Genomic DNA, 17747 nt, shown 5'->3' with positions numbered 1-17747 from the left:
ATCATGCCACTCACTGCTTAGGATAAAACCAAAATCCTTACCTCAGTCCACAAAACCCCAGGGGACCTCCTCCCTCACCTCTACTGCTTCTCTTCCTCTCTGAGTTCAAGGTTTAAGTGGACAGCCTTTCCTTTCCTCCGCTGGAACCCTCCCTCATGTCTTGGGTCTTTGCAGAGGTATTTCGACACTCTCTGCTGTGTTACGTCCTTGCCACCCTCCCACTGGCAGCTGAGTGGCTGCATCTGAGAAGCTTTTGTCATCTTCAGGCTGGACAGCAGGCCCCTGCCATCATCTCTCCTACCTTCTGGGCATCACCTCCATCTCTTGGCTGGGGCCCACGTCTTCTCCACAAGGGCAGAGACCTGGTCTGCTTTGCTCCCCAGTATATTGTGAGGGTCCATGGCCAGCGTTTAATACATATTTGTTGAATGAATAAACACCCTCAGTTACAAACCCTCTAAACACTCTGATTCAGAATGATTGTATAAAGGAGTGGGCAACTGTTCTGAACACCTGTGTCCTTGGTATAGGTGATAGGGTCCTGGCCCCAGGATCCTATGGGGGTGCTACCTTTGGGGGACCCATGGTAGGTCCAGTACTCAGACTCCGAAGCATAATAGGGGTCTGGCGAGTAGGCGGGACTGTACTTGGAGGCCTGGCTGATGTCTTCACTTGTTTTGCTCTTGGTTGCTGTAGACAAATCACCTGCAAAGGACCCAAGGAGAGTACTTCAGGAAGGCAGAATGTCCTGGCTGGGACTCTGTACCCTTTTCCTATCCATACCAGGCTCCAGACCAGGGAGTGAGGCCACTTCAAGGTCAGGGCTCTCTGTTAGGATAGGATGGGACATGGAGCATCAGAGCTGGAAAAGCACTGGGGCCAAACCCTCATTTTGTACTTAGTAATCGGAGCACTAGAGAGGGGAAGGGGCTTGCTGAAGACCACATAGCACGTGAGCACCAGAACTGGATCAGACCCGAGCCCAGGGATCTCTCCAGCACATTCCATGGATTCCTAGGTCTGTTCCAGAGTGACCTTTAAGGGTGTACCTCAAACAAGACTCGACAGGCCACAGGTGAGCCCAAGCCCTTACCTTCCTAGTCCTTTAGAAGCCTGCCTTGTTATGAATTTGAACTCCATAATTTCTTACAACCTGAGATGCCACATTCTGTTCAGGGACTACATGGCCTGAAGGAGGGAGTGCTAGACAGGGATTCAGCAAACCTGGGTTCTGGCCCCAGCTCTGCCACTTTACTCAGTTGCAACACTGGGCAGGTCCTAACATCTCTGCCTCACTTTCCTCATCTGCAACTGTCAGAATTGGTCTGCTGGCTCAGGTGCCATCCAGCTTTAACCTTCCACCTGTAGTAAGTCCAGGACAGGGGTAACCAGCAAGACCCACTGTGGTCACAACTACTTACAGAGCAGTGACTTCTAGTGGCCCAAATGTGGGTGACAGGCTGGTAGGGCAGAGAGAGAGGGGCTAGGGAAATGTGTGTGGCTGCATGACCATTTCCCATGGTCAGCTACAGGAAGCTTTAGGGACAAGCTCTATGCTCTGTGGAGCCAGAGTGGCAGTGGGTTGTGGTGTCAGCTTCAGCTAGCCCCAGGCTATGCAACCCCTGCAACAGCACTTGCTTCCAAAGCTTCCAAATTCTTCTCTTTGACTTGGGTCCTGGGAAGCACCTCCTGGCTGATTGCATTTAGCTTTTTCCTCTGCCCTCTTCTCCAAGCCCAACCCACCTCCACCCCAGACTCCTCTTGAATCTGCTTTAGTGCCACCCCTCAGAGCCCACCTGGAAAATCCCATGAAGTCTTGAGAAGCTTGTGATCTGGGGGCCTTTTCTAGACAGAAAACCAAACTACTTTTGTCAGGTTTGTGCCTTTCTATGGCTACTCAGGGGACATGGTGTGTCCTTCATGGGCTGGTGTACATGCACACATGCTCACAGACTCACCTTGGACTCCCTGCTCAGCCCCCTCTGGAACCAAGGCTGTCTGTCTAAACTGTAGAATCTTAGGCACCCACAGCCACTATTTAAACTTGTACTGCCCCCTCCACCAGCGAATTAGTTCAGAACCTGGTGCAGGACTTCTTCACTCATCTCCAAGCTCCACCGATTCTGGGCTTCCCTTGGTTATCCAGCTAGACCCTTAAGCAAGTGAGGGTGCACAGAGTGGGAGCTGCTCCTCTGCAGCTTCAATGGAAGGGATGTGCTTGTTCAATCGAGGCTTAGTAAGTGCTTTGCACAAAAATGAACAAGTGGTGTTACTGATGAATGACTTGGTGGTTCTCACACTAAGTGCAGGTAGGAATCATGGACAAAGCCAGTTACAGTGCAGATTCTTAGACCACACTCTCAATATTTATACTTAAGGGAGTCTGGGGCAAGGAAGGGGCCAGCAAATCTGCCTTTTAAATGTCTCTCTGGTGCGGGTGGTCCATAGACCATTTTTAAAGAAATACTAAATCAATGAATGAATGAAAGAAGGAAATGACCCTCTGCTCCTTACTCATCTACATCTCCTCTGCAAGTCTCCATCCACTCTCAGGAGACTGTGACTGAGAACAACTTAGAGCAGGGATTCCCAAGCTGGGCTGAGCCTCAGAATCACTTGGAGAAACTGTTATAAATACAAAATTCAAATTCAGTAAGTCTGAGGTGAGGCCTAGGAATCTGTATGCATCCCGTGTTATTCTAATGAATATTTTGAGTATTAACACCTTGGAGTGTGACTCTCCTGGGGTATGTGCATTTTACAAGATTTTACCAATCATGGAACTTAGGATGCCAGACAGCAGGTAAGGGAGAGATTGAAAAGGTAGTGGGAAAGAATGGAGGGGACATGAGGCCTTTGTTCTTTTGAAATGACACCAAACTCCTCCTCAGTGTCACCCTGTGTAATGGGGTAGTCAACAAGAAAGATCAAGATGCAGCCCTGTGTTTTGTGGCTCCTGGTGGCCTGTGCAGGGCCATCTGCATAGATGGTTACCCTCCCCCCGCCTTGTGTGGCCAAGCCCTATCTGCCTCTGATCATACCATGCCGTTTGTAGATCGGGGGTTTCCGGTAGATGTTACTGTCTCCAGCTGCCAGACAGGCCAGGAAGGGACAGTGGGGAGGGGAGAGAGAGAGAGACAGGAGAAAAGGAGACAGTACTTGGTCAGTTGATCTCGGAAGAGAGAGATGGGCAACAACTTTTTCCAAGGGGCCACTATGTTTCCCCTGGTGACTTCCTCTTCCAAAGTTGAACTTCCAACCTCGTCTCAACAGGTTCCAAGTAAGGTGCAGGGAGAGGAATGGATGGATCGAAGTGGTGCTGAGGAAGGGACCTGGGGCTTGAAGGGCGAGCATGCAGTCACAGGGGTGTGTGTGCTCAGCAGAACCCCATGCAGGAAGGTGTCCACTGCCTCCACCAGTGGCCACACCTCATTCCATGTGAAAATCCCCAGGATGCTGCAGCCGAATTTCAGCTTGCCCCCCTCCCCCTCCCTCAAAGACAGACAGGATGGGACCCATCTAGGGCAGCTGAGGAAGGTGTAGATGAAACAGCAGCATGAGTCTTGAAGGGAAAGTGAGTGGGGAGTGAAAAACTGAGCTTGGTGTCAGGAGACTGGGGTCCAGGACTGGCTCTGCTGTGACTCAGAGGGAGACCTTGTCCAAACCACACCTATTCGGTCATTTAGCCCCTGTCTTCCTCTCAGTTCCTATTGCGACCTGCAGTCACATGACATTATAGCACTGTTCCCTCTGCCTGGGATGTCTTTCCTTAGCATCTTCACAAGCTGGCTCCTTCTCATCTTTCAGCTTTAATGTTACCTCCTCCAAGAAGCTGCTCCTGACTGCCCCATCTAGCCTGGCCTCTCTCAGACCTGTTATCTCAGGATGGCCTGTTTCATTTATGTTTATGGCATCTATCACTACCTGAAATTATCCTCTATGTATTTGTTAACTCATTTATTATCTCTCTCCCTACATTAGTACATAAATACCAAATACCACGAAGGCAAGATCTGGGCTGGGTTGAGCACAGCTGCAACCTCTGGGCCCAGAACAGTGCTTGACGATACAGAAGGAATATCAGAGGCTTGGGAAGCCAAGTAACTGGCTCACAGTCACGAGCTTATAAGCAGCTGTGTCAGATTCCATCCCAAGAGTTTTGAAGTGAAAGCCTGTGGCCTTCACTGCTGTGTGCTCCTCCTGAGCTCCTCACAGACCTCAGACATTCAAGGCATCTCACTTGAGCTCCCTGCCTCTTTTCTCCCTGGACTGCTTCTTTGAGGTTGTAATGGAGATTGGTTCTGTCAAGTGGATGAACTGAAGCCCGTGGATGTGTTGGGGCTGGAGGACAGGGTTGGTGCAGGTGGTTGGTTAGGGAGGGTCCCTCAGGAACCAGCTTCTTGGTGCCTGTGTGGCATGGAGTGGGTGACTCAGGCACCTGTGACCCCATGGAGCATGCATCCATCCCAGGAATCCGGGCTGGCAGTGCCTACCTGGGATGTGAAAGTGCTTGGGAGCCTGGTAAGAGGTTGGAGTGGAGGACCTCACATCTAATTGGCTATGGTATGGAGAGCTCCGGCCACTCTCGGGCCCTGGAGCACGCAGGCAGTGGTCCCCAGAGAAAACAGAGGCACAGAGAAAACAGGCATTAACGCAGTGGCAGTTAAGGAAGCGGTGAGGTGATGACAAGAGGGATGGGGATGGGCTGGGGTTTCCCAGCGTGCTCAGGCTCCGGGGTGGAAGCAGCATGTGCTCTCATGCACCACGTCGGCAGAAACAAGCTTGACCTTGCTTCCTGGCTTGATCCCAAAGTCAGGTTTTGTGAGGTGTGAAGATCAACTCCACCCAGCTCCAGGAAGACATCTTAGTTTTTCCCTCTTAACCATCCCTGAACCTCCCCTTTCCAGACCCTCCCTTAACTGCTCCTTTCCTCCATCCGAGTGCTGGCTTCATCCCCAACCTCAGGTGAGTGTGGATGGCCTGACTGAATTGGCCCTCAGGTGAAGGCCAGTCCATACCCACATATCAGGTCTCTTGGTTCTGCCCTCTGGATTGGGCAGGGCATGAGGATGGTGGAGTCTTCTTCCAGCCAGGGCCATAGGGCCACCTGCCAGCCCCCTCTCCTGGAAGCTCACCACCCACCTTCCTGCTGCTTCTCAGTACCACACCCTCCTCCATCCCTCTGCCATCTCAGGGACTCAGAGAGGCCCAGCTGGTCACCTGGGTGGCCACAGATCTCTAGAGGGCTACACTGTGATAGAGATCTTGGGGAGCCTTGTGCTCTCTGCAGCAGGGACCCCAAGTCACTGCCTTGTCTCCCTGCCTCTTCCTCTCTCTTCAGGGCTCCCCACTTCCTTACCAGAGCGGTAGTAGTGGTGAGGTGAGCGGGAGAAGGTGGGGGACATGCCCTGCCGGTTGTAGGTGGGGGAGTCTATGTACCCCGGGCTGGAGGCCCGTCTCTGCCGGAGATCCAGGTTCTCATAGATGTCCTGGGGGAGGAAATGGGGCTGTGAGCAAGGCTGGCTGTTAAGTCGGCCTGTGGCCCGAGGGTCTAGCAGGCAGGTAGGCATGACATGGAATCTGGGATTCCAGGGGTTGAGGCATGAATACAGCGACCCCTCTCCCTGAGTTACCCACACAGCCTGAGGAAGATGGCAGGGAATTTCCAGGGCTTTCCCCTATAACTTGCAGGCCCTTGAATGGAATCCATGGGTCAATCCCTGGAATCCTGACCAGGGATCCCGAGAGTCTGAGGGAGGCCATCTCTGGGCAGGAAGGGCATATTTCCATCCTCTACGCACTGCCACTTCCTCTGCGACATGCACCCGAGTCTCTCCAGTGCTCCCCTGCTTGCGAGGAGCACCTTGGACAAGGACTCGTACAACTTGGGGGTGACTGGGGATGGGTGAAGTCAGCATAAAGGAGCACAATTTTATATCAGTGTAATTCTCTATCATCTGAATTACCTGGGAGTAGGGAGATAATGTTCCCAGCGACTTAGAAGTGAAGAGTTTAAAGGCAGTTGTGGAACCAGCAGAAGGAATGAGAGGAGCACGAAAGAAAGGACAGAGCATGGTTAGACATCACGGCAAAGAAGACCTGAAGCATCCCCTTGGTACCCCTCTCCAGATAACAGTCTCGTTGCGAACTCCAGAGGGTCAGACTGCTGATAGGAGGCAGAAAACCTCAAGATTATGCCGGCCTTTTAGGATGGGAAAAACCAAGGCCCAGAGAGGGAATGCGAAGGCCCAGGGCCACTCAGGGTGGAAGTGGCAGGACTTGACTTGGACACAGGCTTCTCTACTGCATGCTCAGGGCATTGTCAGCACACTTCCCTGTCTCTCTACTGGTTCATGACCCCTCTGCAGTTCATGAGGACAACACCCAGTGCAGGGCACCCAAATATATGGCTAAGCAGGGGCCAAGCTGCTGCCATCAACGAAGGAGTTGAGCTGGTGGCTGGGGCAGCAGCTGGAGATAGGATGTCTCCACGGAAGAGGGCAGCGGTTCCTCAGCTCCAGCGGCTGGAATGCCTGCCCAGCATTTACACAGCATCTTAATTTTCCAAGAAAGTCAGAAATGCAGATTCTTATGTGAAATCTCCCAGTGTTTACATGTTGACAACTAGTTTTCATTTTCAAAAGGTACTTTGTGAGTGAAACAAAACAAATCTGAGGGCTGGCTGCAACTTGTGGTGGGACCTGGTTTGCCATCTCTAACTGAAGGATAAGTGGCTTCTACTAAACACTTGATCCTCCACTCCTAGTCCATTTTAGGGGCTAGAAACCAGAGAATCTCAGCATTGGGTTCCTTAACCAAATGGAACCCAGATGACTTAGAGAGGAAGGGGACTTGCCTGAGGTCACAGGGCTAGTTACGGTGGAGCTGGGACAAGAACCTGGGTCCCTGCCCACCAGGACAGGCTTCTGCTGCCCCAAATTAACTCAAGGGGCCTGGGATAAGGTTAGAAATCTTCTAGGATATAGACTGGTAGGACCTTCAGAGTAATTCTGCCCTCCACTCCCCTGCCATCTCCAGAGAACACTTTCTCTTATTACCAACCATTTAATTATTTCAAAAGCCATCTGTTAACTGAGTCTTCATAAAAGTGTCTCTTCAAAGGAAGAGATGCTGGGACTAAAGGCCAGGTGCAAAAACCAGAGAACATGCCTAATCAGGGATTATAAACCTAAATGGCCATTGAGCCCGGCAGGAGATGAGTGCCTTGGGCTGAGTACATGAAAAATTCCTACAGGATAAGAAATACGACAGCTTGAGTAATAAATGGTCACAGGCTCTCAGCTTCAACGCTGGGATTAACAGGGAGTGGGGCAGCTGGGGAGAATGGGAAGCTCATGTCCTGTCTAGAGGGGGTGCTGCTACCCATCTCCAGGTGGTGGAAATATAGGTTTAATGTTGTCAGCTCTGATTTTTCAACAGAAGCCAGAAAGCCAAATTTTGGGATGAAATCTCTTCATTTTAAAAATACTTGGTCTTAAATCCCCATTTAGAAGAGTCTGGGAGCCAGCATTGTGGAGGACAAACAGTCTGTGATGGAGAGGGCTGGGGACCCCGATGGAAACTCCTTTCCTACAACAGCCCCAGAGAGAAGGGCAAGATGCGATACCTCTCCATAGCCACATCTCTCCAGCATCTCGTCGGACGTGTATCTGGAATGAGGCTCATAGGAAATGAGGTCAGGGCGTTGTACCTCGTAGATGGACTTAACCTTGGGGAGAGCCGCCAGGTCTTTGTAATTAAGGATCTCATTATCCACTTTAGCCTAGGGAAGAGGGAAACCGACAGGAAAGGAATAGAAAGATAAGAGGGAAAAGGGAATGGAGAGAGGAAACAAAAACAAGATGCAGAAGGAACAAGCGTCTCCAGTTTCCACTAAAAACAGAAGATTAGGATCCAATTCAAGAATAGTAGAATGTTAGAATAAGAGTGGTCTTAGAGGCCATCCATTCCAACAGGGCTAACATTTACTGAGCACATATTGTTTGTGAGGCCCTGTGCTTTGCAAGAATTATCTCCTCTAAATGTTGTAATGCCTCCGTGAAGTAAATGTCAATATCATTTCTATTTTCCAGCTGAGGAAACAGAGGCTCAAAAGGTTATAAAATTTGCACCACTAAGCTAATAAGTTTGAATTCAGCCTGAACTACACAGCCTGGGTGCTGACTGCCTTCCAGTCCCACAGCATGAGGACATCCCAATTCACCGCATCCTTGAAGAAGATGATGAAGATTGTAAAGACAAAAATAATCATGATAGTATAACACTAGCTAACATTTGGTGAACACTTATTACAAGCCAGGCTCTGTACCAAGTCCCTTTATAGATTAAGTCAATTCAGCCATACAACTCACAACTCTAGTAGTAGGCACTAACATTATCCTCATTTTGAATAAGCAACCAGAGGCACAGAAAAATCAATTAACTTGCCCAAGGCTACATAGCTAATAAGTTGCAAGAACCCAAATTTCAAAACAGAGCGTGCCCTCTTCAGCAGCCTCTCCTATCTTCTTGGGACAGGTGTTCACTGTCTTACACCACCAGAAGGCTGCCCTCAGAAAGCTGCTCCTTCCATTGAACTGAAATGAGTGTCTACCTTCTGCTTGACTTTGGCAGCGTTCAGCCCTCTAGAGCTGCATAGACTGAATTATAGTTTCCCCTTGCATGTGACAGCTCATGTCTCATGGCTCCTGAAGCCATGTCCTTTCCATGACCATGTCCTTCAGCTGTTCCCTCTGTGACCTGGTGTTTGCTATGATCAACCAGGATCTGTTTTGCAAGGTCCTGAGGTACTGTAAACTATGACAGGGGCTGCTGGATAGAGAATCCAGAGACTATATTAGTCTGATAATGTTCTCCCAAAGCCATTGGAGCCAGCTACAGTCTGAGGGCCAAGACTACTTTACAGGGAGCGGCATTCATAAATACCTAATAAGCTGTGCTATTTAAAAAAACCCACCAAGGCCCTTCCACTATTCTATCCCTGCCCCATCAGCACTGCAATTAGGGCAGTGTTGCTTATTCTCATGCTGCTTATTCTCTGTTGCCCCTAGACCCAGTGTTCACCCCCCTTGCCTGGATCTGTGCCCTGAACACCACCTGGGCTGCATCAAGTTTCTTTTTCTCTATGGCTTTCAGTTGGGTTTAGCCAATGGGATGCACCAGCAGAGACTAGAGGGTGAATGGAGAGAGAGGCTGGCATACTTATTCCCCTGGCAACCTTCCTGTCTGGCTGTGGGCTGGGCCCAACTCTATCTGGAGGCTGGGCTTCCCCAGCTCCTGCCAGCTTTGGTAATGCTGTTCCCTTCCCTTGTCTCTCTAGGTCCAGCGTGGTAACAATGTCATGCTGCTGTAGTCCCTGGATACCTCACTATCTCCTGTGGGTCCACTTAACCCTGCCCACACCTCCATCATGAAACCCTCCTCAGTTGAACTCTTTGAGGTAGGCCACCTGATTTCTGCCAGAGCCTGCCTGGTACAGATACCCACATCTGCACCAATTCTGGGAGTGTGTGGGTAAAGGGAGTCTTTATTAGCTGAGAGTCCACCTGCTGAAGTAATTGTTGCCTTTTGTCTTGGGTGTTAGATCTTGACCTTGAGAGCTCTTGGCATCTTCCAAACTCATCTCCACTCATAACTATTCATCTTGGCACCTTACCCCAAACCTCAAAAATACTAAATTTATATTTCTTCCTATAGCCACTTTGTTTATGGGGCTATAAATGAGCCTCTGGTCCCAAGGCATACCAATTGATCAGAGGCGTCCTAACATAATTAGCCAGGAAGAAAGGAAGGAAGGAAGGAAGAAAACACATGGGTCAAAGCCAAACCACCTGAAGATGATTCTAGAAGTCAGTGGAGACAGAGTGAAGTTTGAAAGTTTGAAAGAACCTGCTCATTTCAGGTTCACTAATTCTACTTGAATATAAAATCTCAAGTATCTATGAAAATCAAATTAAGATCCACCTTTATGCCAGTTATTGCATCTCTCTGAATCAGGTGAATGATTTTTTCTTTTTTTAAATTTGGAAGCCATGCTTGGGATGGGCTGACTAAAATCATGGCTTCCATGACATGTTCAGTCATTCCCCAGAGCAGCTGAGCACGAGGCACCATAAACGCTAAGAACAGGAGAGGCTGGAAGGGGAGACACATGCCTGTGCTAGGATGTGAGGGACAATTGGTCTCAGTGTGTAAGCCCCTAGTTGGAAGGCACAAGCACAGGTGTTCCCAGCTGCTGTCATAAATTCCATTCTGTAATGGAGTTGCTTCTCACAGGGGCAATTCTGGGAAACTTTCTCCAGGACTCCAAGGTGAACATCATCAGGGCTTAACTTATCTCACAAAGATTAACAAGGCTCCTCAGTAGCACTGGGAGACTGGCTCGTGGTGAACAGTATTACAGTACAGCAGCTTCCTGAGGTCTCCTGTCCTAGTAACTCTCTTCTGGAAACATGCTCACATTTGTCAATAATATCCTCACTGTGCATGCCTGGAAACTAAGCCCATTAATCCTGCCATGGTCTGGTCCCATTCATAGTGCCAGGGAGACTATCACCTCTCTTGCTTTAGACAGGAATCTTTAATGAGTACACCCTGTGATCAAAGCAGCTTGTCTTTTTTGACAGCCACATGGTAGTATTGACCCATGTTGAAATTTCAGTCAGTGATAACTCTTAAGTGTTTTTTTTGTTTTCCATTTGACCAGAGAAGAAAGGAAAGGTGCCTGTAGTCCCGTCAATGGCATTATCCAGGGATCAGAGAGGAGCCTTGATGTGGATTTGAAGTAATGATCTAGCAATGGTGGCAGGGCCAGGAGTGGCTGGCTTGGTGACTGTATCTAGAGCTTCTTGTTAGGAGTGGGTTTCTTGTTAGAGACCATTTTCCCCACATTTCTGGTCATCTTGCCTCCTTTGGCTTGTGGAAGGCTGGAACAGTCCAGAGTCAATCAGACTGAGGTTTGTTGCTCATTTCAGTTCTCCCTGGCTCTGCGTTCCCCACCTCCTTTACTTATTTCTGTTTATCCCTTTGCTTTGAGTTTAATGTTTTTTCCTTAGGATGCCTTCTCCCAACTAGTCTTAGGTTGTCAGGTCCCTCTGTTTATCTATAGCATCATCAGAGGACCCTGTGCTTTTCCTTTTTGGAATTTATAAATGCAATTGATGATTCAGGCATTATGTGTTCAGTGTCACAAGGACAGACATCAAGTCTGTGTAGTTCATCACCATTTCTCCAGAGCAAAGCACTGTGCTTAGCAGAGCAAATGCTTGGCACATGTTTGTTGAATGAATGAATAAATGAATTAATGAAATATACAAGGGGCCTCTGAGACCATCTAACTCAGCTTCTGTCTTTTCTTCTACACCCCTGGCAAAGGATGAGTCTCTCTGTGTTTGAATGCCTGCAGAGGTGGGAGCTCAGACATGTGAAGGTGGGTTTACTTCATCCCTGGACTTCCCACATGATTAGAAAGCTCTTCTTTACATTTGCAAATTATTTACAACCATGTTTCCACATGTGTATGGCTTACTTCTCCTTTCTGCCTCTTTATCACACACCACTGTCTCCACATCGATAATCCACCCAATACCTACTCAGAATACCACTTTGACCCTCAGTTTTTTCTTGCTTGTCTCAGTTAAGTAGTGGGAAAGGAGGTGCCTCGCACTGGTTTTAGAACTCATCAAGGGCTCTTGCTGTCATTGCACTTTCTTTCTCGTGCGCCATGGAACTCTACATTATCTCTGAAACTCTGGGTTCACTAGACTGTGTGCTTCATAAGGGCAGGATCTATGTCCTCCCTGTACTGCACTGAATCCTCAAGACCTGGTACAGAGCCTAGCACATGAAGAGCCTGCATCAAATGCCAGTTGGATGAAAACCCGACAGCTCCCTCATCCTTAGCGACTCCTCTTTAGATACCAGGTCAGGAGTAAGAAAGGCCCTTTGGTGGTAGAAAAGTGATACATACGCAGATGACTCGGTTGGGTGACCCAATGCTGGATCCAGGTGGTGAGATGGAGGTTTCAGATGTCCGTCTATGCTGCAGGACAGATGAAGACAGAAGAGGTGAGAAGCTGCAACCCCAGCTTGGTGGGAGGGTGAGACGGGGGTTAAAAATGCAACATTAGCAATACCATTAAAGTACTCCCTGACTACTTCTGTACTTTCCCTTACTCTCTGCCTTTTAAGTCAAGGTCTGTCAATTCACTGAGTGTGAATGAGACCTAAAATGCAAGGACTTCAGGCTATTGGGGCGGGATATGGATTTATTTTCTATGTATTTGCAGCTAGCACTCTAAATAGGAAATTACTCATAAAACTTTTCATTTTGAGTTATCCCAGTTAACGTATTTACTTAAAAAAATAAAATTGGTTAGTATTCATTGCTGGGGAGTTTGTTTATTCAAGATGTGAAAGTGTGTTAAACTTCATGTCATTGTACAACATGCTGACTCTTTACAGTGTATCAATTGCGAATTGACATCAAGTTAAGTGATAAACTTAAAAAAAAAAGCTGTCTCTGAACAATAGCCATGATGGGTTAATAGCTTCCTTAGCAGAGCAGCATGATGTCAGTCTTAATGCATAGGAGGGTGCCTGCATGATGTAAAGGGATTGGGAATCAACGACCCACGGGTGAAGTGTGTGGTCTTAGGCATCCTGGATTCCTGACCTGCAAAATGAAGATGCTGAGCTTCAGGATCACTTGATTCTCTCCCAGTTTTCTCATTTTACAATTTAAATCATTCTAAGTGGGGCTATAAAGTTTCCTAAACTGTGGATTGTGAACTAGCGGTGATTCTGGGAAGAATTTAGGTGCAACATTTGATAATACTGAATCATAGAGCTAGAGAGTAAAATCTTTCAATCCCCTTGATTAGATCAAGAAGCCAGTCTCCATTTGGTGCTAACACATTTCAACAACTCTCTCAACAATTGCTTATTTCCTATTTTATTTTATTTTTGAGACAGTGTCTTGCTCTGTCACCCAGGCTGGAGTGCAGTGGCACAATCTCAGCTTACTGTGACCTCCATCTCTTGGTTTCAAATGATTCACCTGCTTCAGCCTCTTGAGTAGCTGGGATTACAGGCATGGGCCACCATGCCCAGCTAATTTTTGTATTTTTAGTAGAGATGGGGTTTTGCCATGTTGGCCAGGCTAGTCTCGAACTCCTGACCTCAAGTGATCTGCCCGCCTTGGCCTCCCAAAGTGTTGGGATTACAGGCATGAGCCACCATGCCCAGCCCAATTCCCCTTTTTAAACAAAGAGTGTGCAGGCAACATTGTCTAGCTAGAATTTAAAAGATTTATTCTTGAGAATGATTTCATTATCATTGAATTTATTTTATCATTACCTTCTATTTATAGCAAGTATTACTGGTTTCCACATGGCAAAATAAATTTTTATTTTAAAATACATTTAGTTAATAAAAAGTAGTGACTTGATTTCAAGAAAAATATTAAGTATATAATAAAACAGATGGTGCACAGATATGGCAACAGGCATCGGGGTTGTAGAGGATGACTGAAGTTTGGGAAATGCCACCCAAAAAGAGGAAAATGAAGAAAGGGAAAAGTAAGTCTTATACCTTAAATGGAAGAGGTCTTGGAAGAAACAGGAAAAGAAATTCAGGGCTCAAAAAATAGTTATACATCAACCAACTGGCTCTTCGAGAAAAATTTCATTAAGTGGATGAGATGGCAAAGAAGACATGTTTAACTAGCTGGTCAGAAGTTGTGCACTTGCTTTTCTAGTTGGGGGGACTCTAGCAGGTAACATAATAGCGTCCCAGGGCTCAACTTAATATCAGGGGACCAGGATGTAAAGGCCCCATTCCCCACACCCCAACACACACCCCAGGTGTCCCCTCACAGCTTCAAGGACCCAGAAGCTGGATCCCCCCTGCAGTTGGGGAGGCTCAACCCCTCTCTGCAGTGTCAGGAACCCAGGTTCACAAGCCTCCCTGACATTTGTCAGAGCACAGCAGTTCAGAGGGATGAAGGACCTCCACTGGCCCAGCATGTACCTGAGGATGTTGACTGTGCTTCTGTCTGGCCATGCTACTGCAGGCAAATCATTACCTCTTTAGACCTGGTTTTCTCACAGTCAAGGCAAAGATAAAATTCTTGCCCATCTGCCTCATGGGGTTAAAGAAATAAACTCAGACAGTGGCTGTTAAGAAGCTTTGTAAACTGTCAATTACTGTGACATTATTAACTATTACTTTTTTTTTTTTTTGAGACGGAATTTCACTCTTGTTACCCAGGCTGGAGTGCAATGGCGTGATCTCGGCTCACCACAACCTCCGCCTCCTGGGTTCAGGCAATTCTCCTGCCTCAGCCTCCTGAGTAGCTGGGCTTACAGGCACGCGCCACCATGCCCAGCTAATTTTTTGTATTTTTAGTAGAGATAGGGTTTCACCATGTTGACCAGGATGGTCTCGATCTCTTGACCTTGTAATCCACCTGCCTCGGCCTCCCAAAGTGCTGGGATTACAGGCTTGAGTTAACAAATGACCTCAGGCTGGGAAAAACCATGGCGGGAGCTCCTCAGGGAGGCCGCCTTCTTGGTCAGCAATGATAGAGTTACAGCCTTACCCTAGAAACACAAAACTCACATGAATACAGTGCTTTACAGTTTCAGAGTGCTTTCACATCCAGTGCCTTAACCCCCTCAAAAACCCCATGGGGCAGGTGTTACCATTAAGAAAATCCAAGGATATAGGCACACATTTGGGAGCGTGCACACTAAGGAATGCTGACCCTGTCCCAAAGCACAGCTCTCTTAACCTGCGGCAGAAAGTAGTGAAGTAGGAGTGCTGGTCTGGGATCTACGAGCTCGCTTACCTTTAACTTCTTCTCTGCCCGGGCTGCCTGTTTGCAGATGGGGTGCCAAACCTCGGAACCTAAGGGGTCAGGAAAATAAAGCAGGCTCAGACCTTTTAAACCCACCAGCATTCTGAGTCTCTCCCCAGGCCTCACCTTGATTTACTCCATGGTCAGCGTATGTCTCTTACACATCTGCCAGAAGGGCCCCTTTGGCTTTTCCAGCTCCCTCCTGGAACCTCTCAGATCTTTGCGACCACTCCTATCCTTTTTCTGTGTGTCTAAATCCTACCCATTCCTCAAGGTCTAGGGCTCACATGACATCCTCTTGCAAACTTTCTTACCTGTCAGTTGGGGGTGACTTCTCGCTCCTCTGTGATCCATAGTTCTTTGTCTCTCTTTCCACACAAACAGCCTTAAAGCATAGTAGCTTATAGATTTTTCATTCCCACTAAATCAACAGCTTCTTCTGGGCAGGGACTGGGCTTTATTCATTGCTACATCTCCCACAGTCCCCAGCACGGGATTTTTTTCTTAGCAGAGATCCGTACGTGTTTGTGGGGTGAAAAGATGAGTGGATGATTGGTAGTGAGTGACACATAGCAGGTGGTCAATAAATATTTGTCGAATGAATAAATGACAGCATGGATAAAAAAGAATGACAGAGCATGGTGAGCTCCAGCCTTCTTTTCTCCTAAAGACTTAGCTACCACATTTGAGGAGGAGGAGGTGTCATGGTGTATATTCCACTTGAGAGCATTGCCTTGACCTGCTAATTCCTCAGAGACTCCAGACTCTTCAAATTCACTATACCACTAATGCCCACATTTTATTGGGGGCTGGGGGTCTAGTTGGCCAACCCCAAACCCAAAAGGCCAATTTGGAAAGGCATGAGCAACAGGTGGCTGGTCACATGTTGAGAAGCAGCCCCAAATATGACACATTCCCCAAAGAAGGGACAGGTGTCCTGGATTAGAAGGAAAAATAGGAACATATTATCCCTCTGGAGACATTCTCCTTGTAACCAGCCCTAAATGGAAAGGAGCCAGCAATGGCTGGATTCCTGAGCACCCAGATGGCATTTGTTTGTCTGACTTTGTTTCTAGGATATACTTATATACTTTCTACTATGCTTTGTTGCCTGGAACCCCCAGGACTAGAATACTGGCTAAGGGATGAGATGGTGGTGAAAGGTCAATAATTCAAGTGAAAAAGAGAAGAGAGGACTGAAGTGAGGAGGCTTGTGTTTTTTGTTTTTGCTCAGCCCCTAACACATCCTCTCTCTGGGTCCCAGTTTCCTTAATTGAAGAACAATGAGGTGGGATTTGGATGGTCTTGAAGGTTATTTTCATAAGATTCTAATTCTACGGGCAGTTTTGTTTTTTGTGGAATGGGAATCTTTGAGTTTTGTCTGCTGACATTCTTGGGTGTTCCTAATTATTCAACTGAGTTTAATTCCTTCTAAAGTAAAATGCAATGGTTCTCAAAGCCCAGCAGAGGGACTCTGAGTCTGTGGCTTGATCCAGCAATCACAGGGTGTGTCCACTATCAAGCTGTGTGCGGGGATCCCTACTTCAGGGTGTTATTAGAGAGAGCATTTCCAGTTCCTCTCTGAGTTGCTCCTGAATCTACCAGGAATTGTTTATGACTGTGGCTCTGGCAGGAAACACATGTTACAGGTCACTGTAGGAAATGGATGAGATGGACACAGAGGTCTGAGAAGATCATAAGCTTAAGTTAGAGAGGCATAGGAAAGATCAAGAGAGCAGAAGTCCTCATGGGGGGAAATACTGTGTCAAGTGAGGGGGTCAGACTAGAGGGTCTCCCTTGCTTTCTAACTCTATGACATTGGCATATCCTTCTGAAATAAAACTGAGCCAAAATTGGTCATTAGCTTTAGCATTCTGCATACAGAAAAACATATTTACATAAGAATCGAGCAGGGGAAATCAAACAAGAAAAAAAAAATTAGAAATGAAAAAAATCAGAATTTGGGAGTTGGTAGCGGTATACATGTAAATAAAAGGCTAAAAAAAGTTAGTTGGTAGCTAGCAATAGACTTAAGTAAAGAATGCAAGAAAAGATGATTTGTTCAGGAAGACCACTGTGAAATTACAGTCTTCTGAGCTTATTCCCTTGACCAATAGCTCAATAACGTGACATTAGCAGAAAGATAACATCATGGTAAAGAAGATGGTTATTCTCTTCTGCGGATTTTATCCTCAGAGCCAAAAACAGTGCCTGGCCCATGTGTGTTTAATAAAGAAATATATGTGAATGACTCATTAGACCCTACCTTTGTTTTTTTCTTTTTTCAGAAAGATACTAGGTAAATGCATCCACAGGAGGATGGTGACCATCTTAGGAAGGGGACTCAAATGCAGTCCTAAGGCTGGGTCTTTACCCTGAAGAAGAGACTGAACAGAATGGTGAAAACTGGTTTTGAAGATTTTAATGACTCTCTGTAGAAGGCATTCATTTGTTTTGCAAGTCTTATAAAGTAGAACTAGGACTAAGGGGCAGAAGGTTCAGGGAAGGAACATTTAACACCTAAGAACTGAATGGCCGTATTCAGCTGACAGTGAGCCCCTTGTTCCTAGCAGTGTTTAAGTACACATTGAGTATATAAATGCTCAGCAAGGATATCAGGAAGGAGACTCAGCACACAGTACTTACCCTAAGGGATGCTTAGCCCCCCAAATCCCTAGAGATTCTGTTTCTATCTTAACAGGTTTTACTGTACAGAGAAGATAATTGTTCGCCCCTATCCATTTATCCTGATAAGAATGTAAATTCTATGAGGAGAGGGATTCATGTCTGTCTTACCTACAGATACATCTGCAGACTCCAGATTCTCAATAAATACTCACTGAGTGAATAAATAAACAAAAGAAACATG

General features: G+C 47.1%; 1 protein-coding gene across 2 annotated transcripts in view; it reads right to left on the bottom strand.

Annotated features, from left to right (window-relative positions):
• ABLIM3 (actin binding LIM protein family member 3) overlaps positions 1–17747 on the bottom strand; it is a 120650-nt gene that overhangs the window by 14440 nt on the left and 88463 nt on the right. Inside the window, exons 9-16 of one of the 2 annotated variants that reach the window (XM_002744352.5) lie at positions 14870–14928; positions 11990–12061; positions 7628–7783; positions 5967–5996; positions 5360–5489; positions 4494–4592; positions 3042–3089; positions 571–705 (exon numbers count right to left, since the gene is read on the bottom strand). In XM_002744352.5, coding sequence (XP_002744398.2) covers positions 571–705; positions 3042–3089; positions 4494–4592; positions 5360–5489; positions 5967–5996; positions 7628–7783; positions 11990–12061; positions 14870–14928 — 729 coding nt within the window. The remainder of the gene's footprint in view (positions 1–570; positions 706–3041; positions 3090–4493; positions 4593–5359; positions 5490–5966; positions 5997–7627; positions 7784–11989; positions 12062–14869; positions 14929–17747) is intronic. The other variant, XM_078362552.1, reaches the window with a different exon arrangement.

This window comes from Callithrix jacchus, chromosome 2 (assembly GCF_049354715.1).
Source record: "Callithrix jacchus isolate 240 chromosome 2, calJac240_pri, whole genome shotgun sequence".
NCBI classification, from domain to species: Eukaryota; Metazoa; Chordata; class Mammalia; order Primates; family Cebidae; genus Callithrix; species Callithrix jacchus.
Note: the sequence above shows the minus strand (reverse complement) of the source record. Positions and strands in the feature narration are given on the sequence as shown.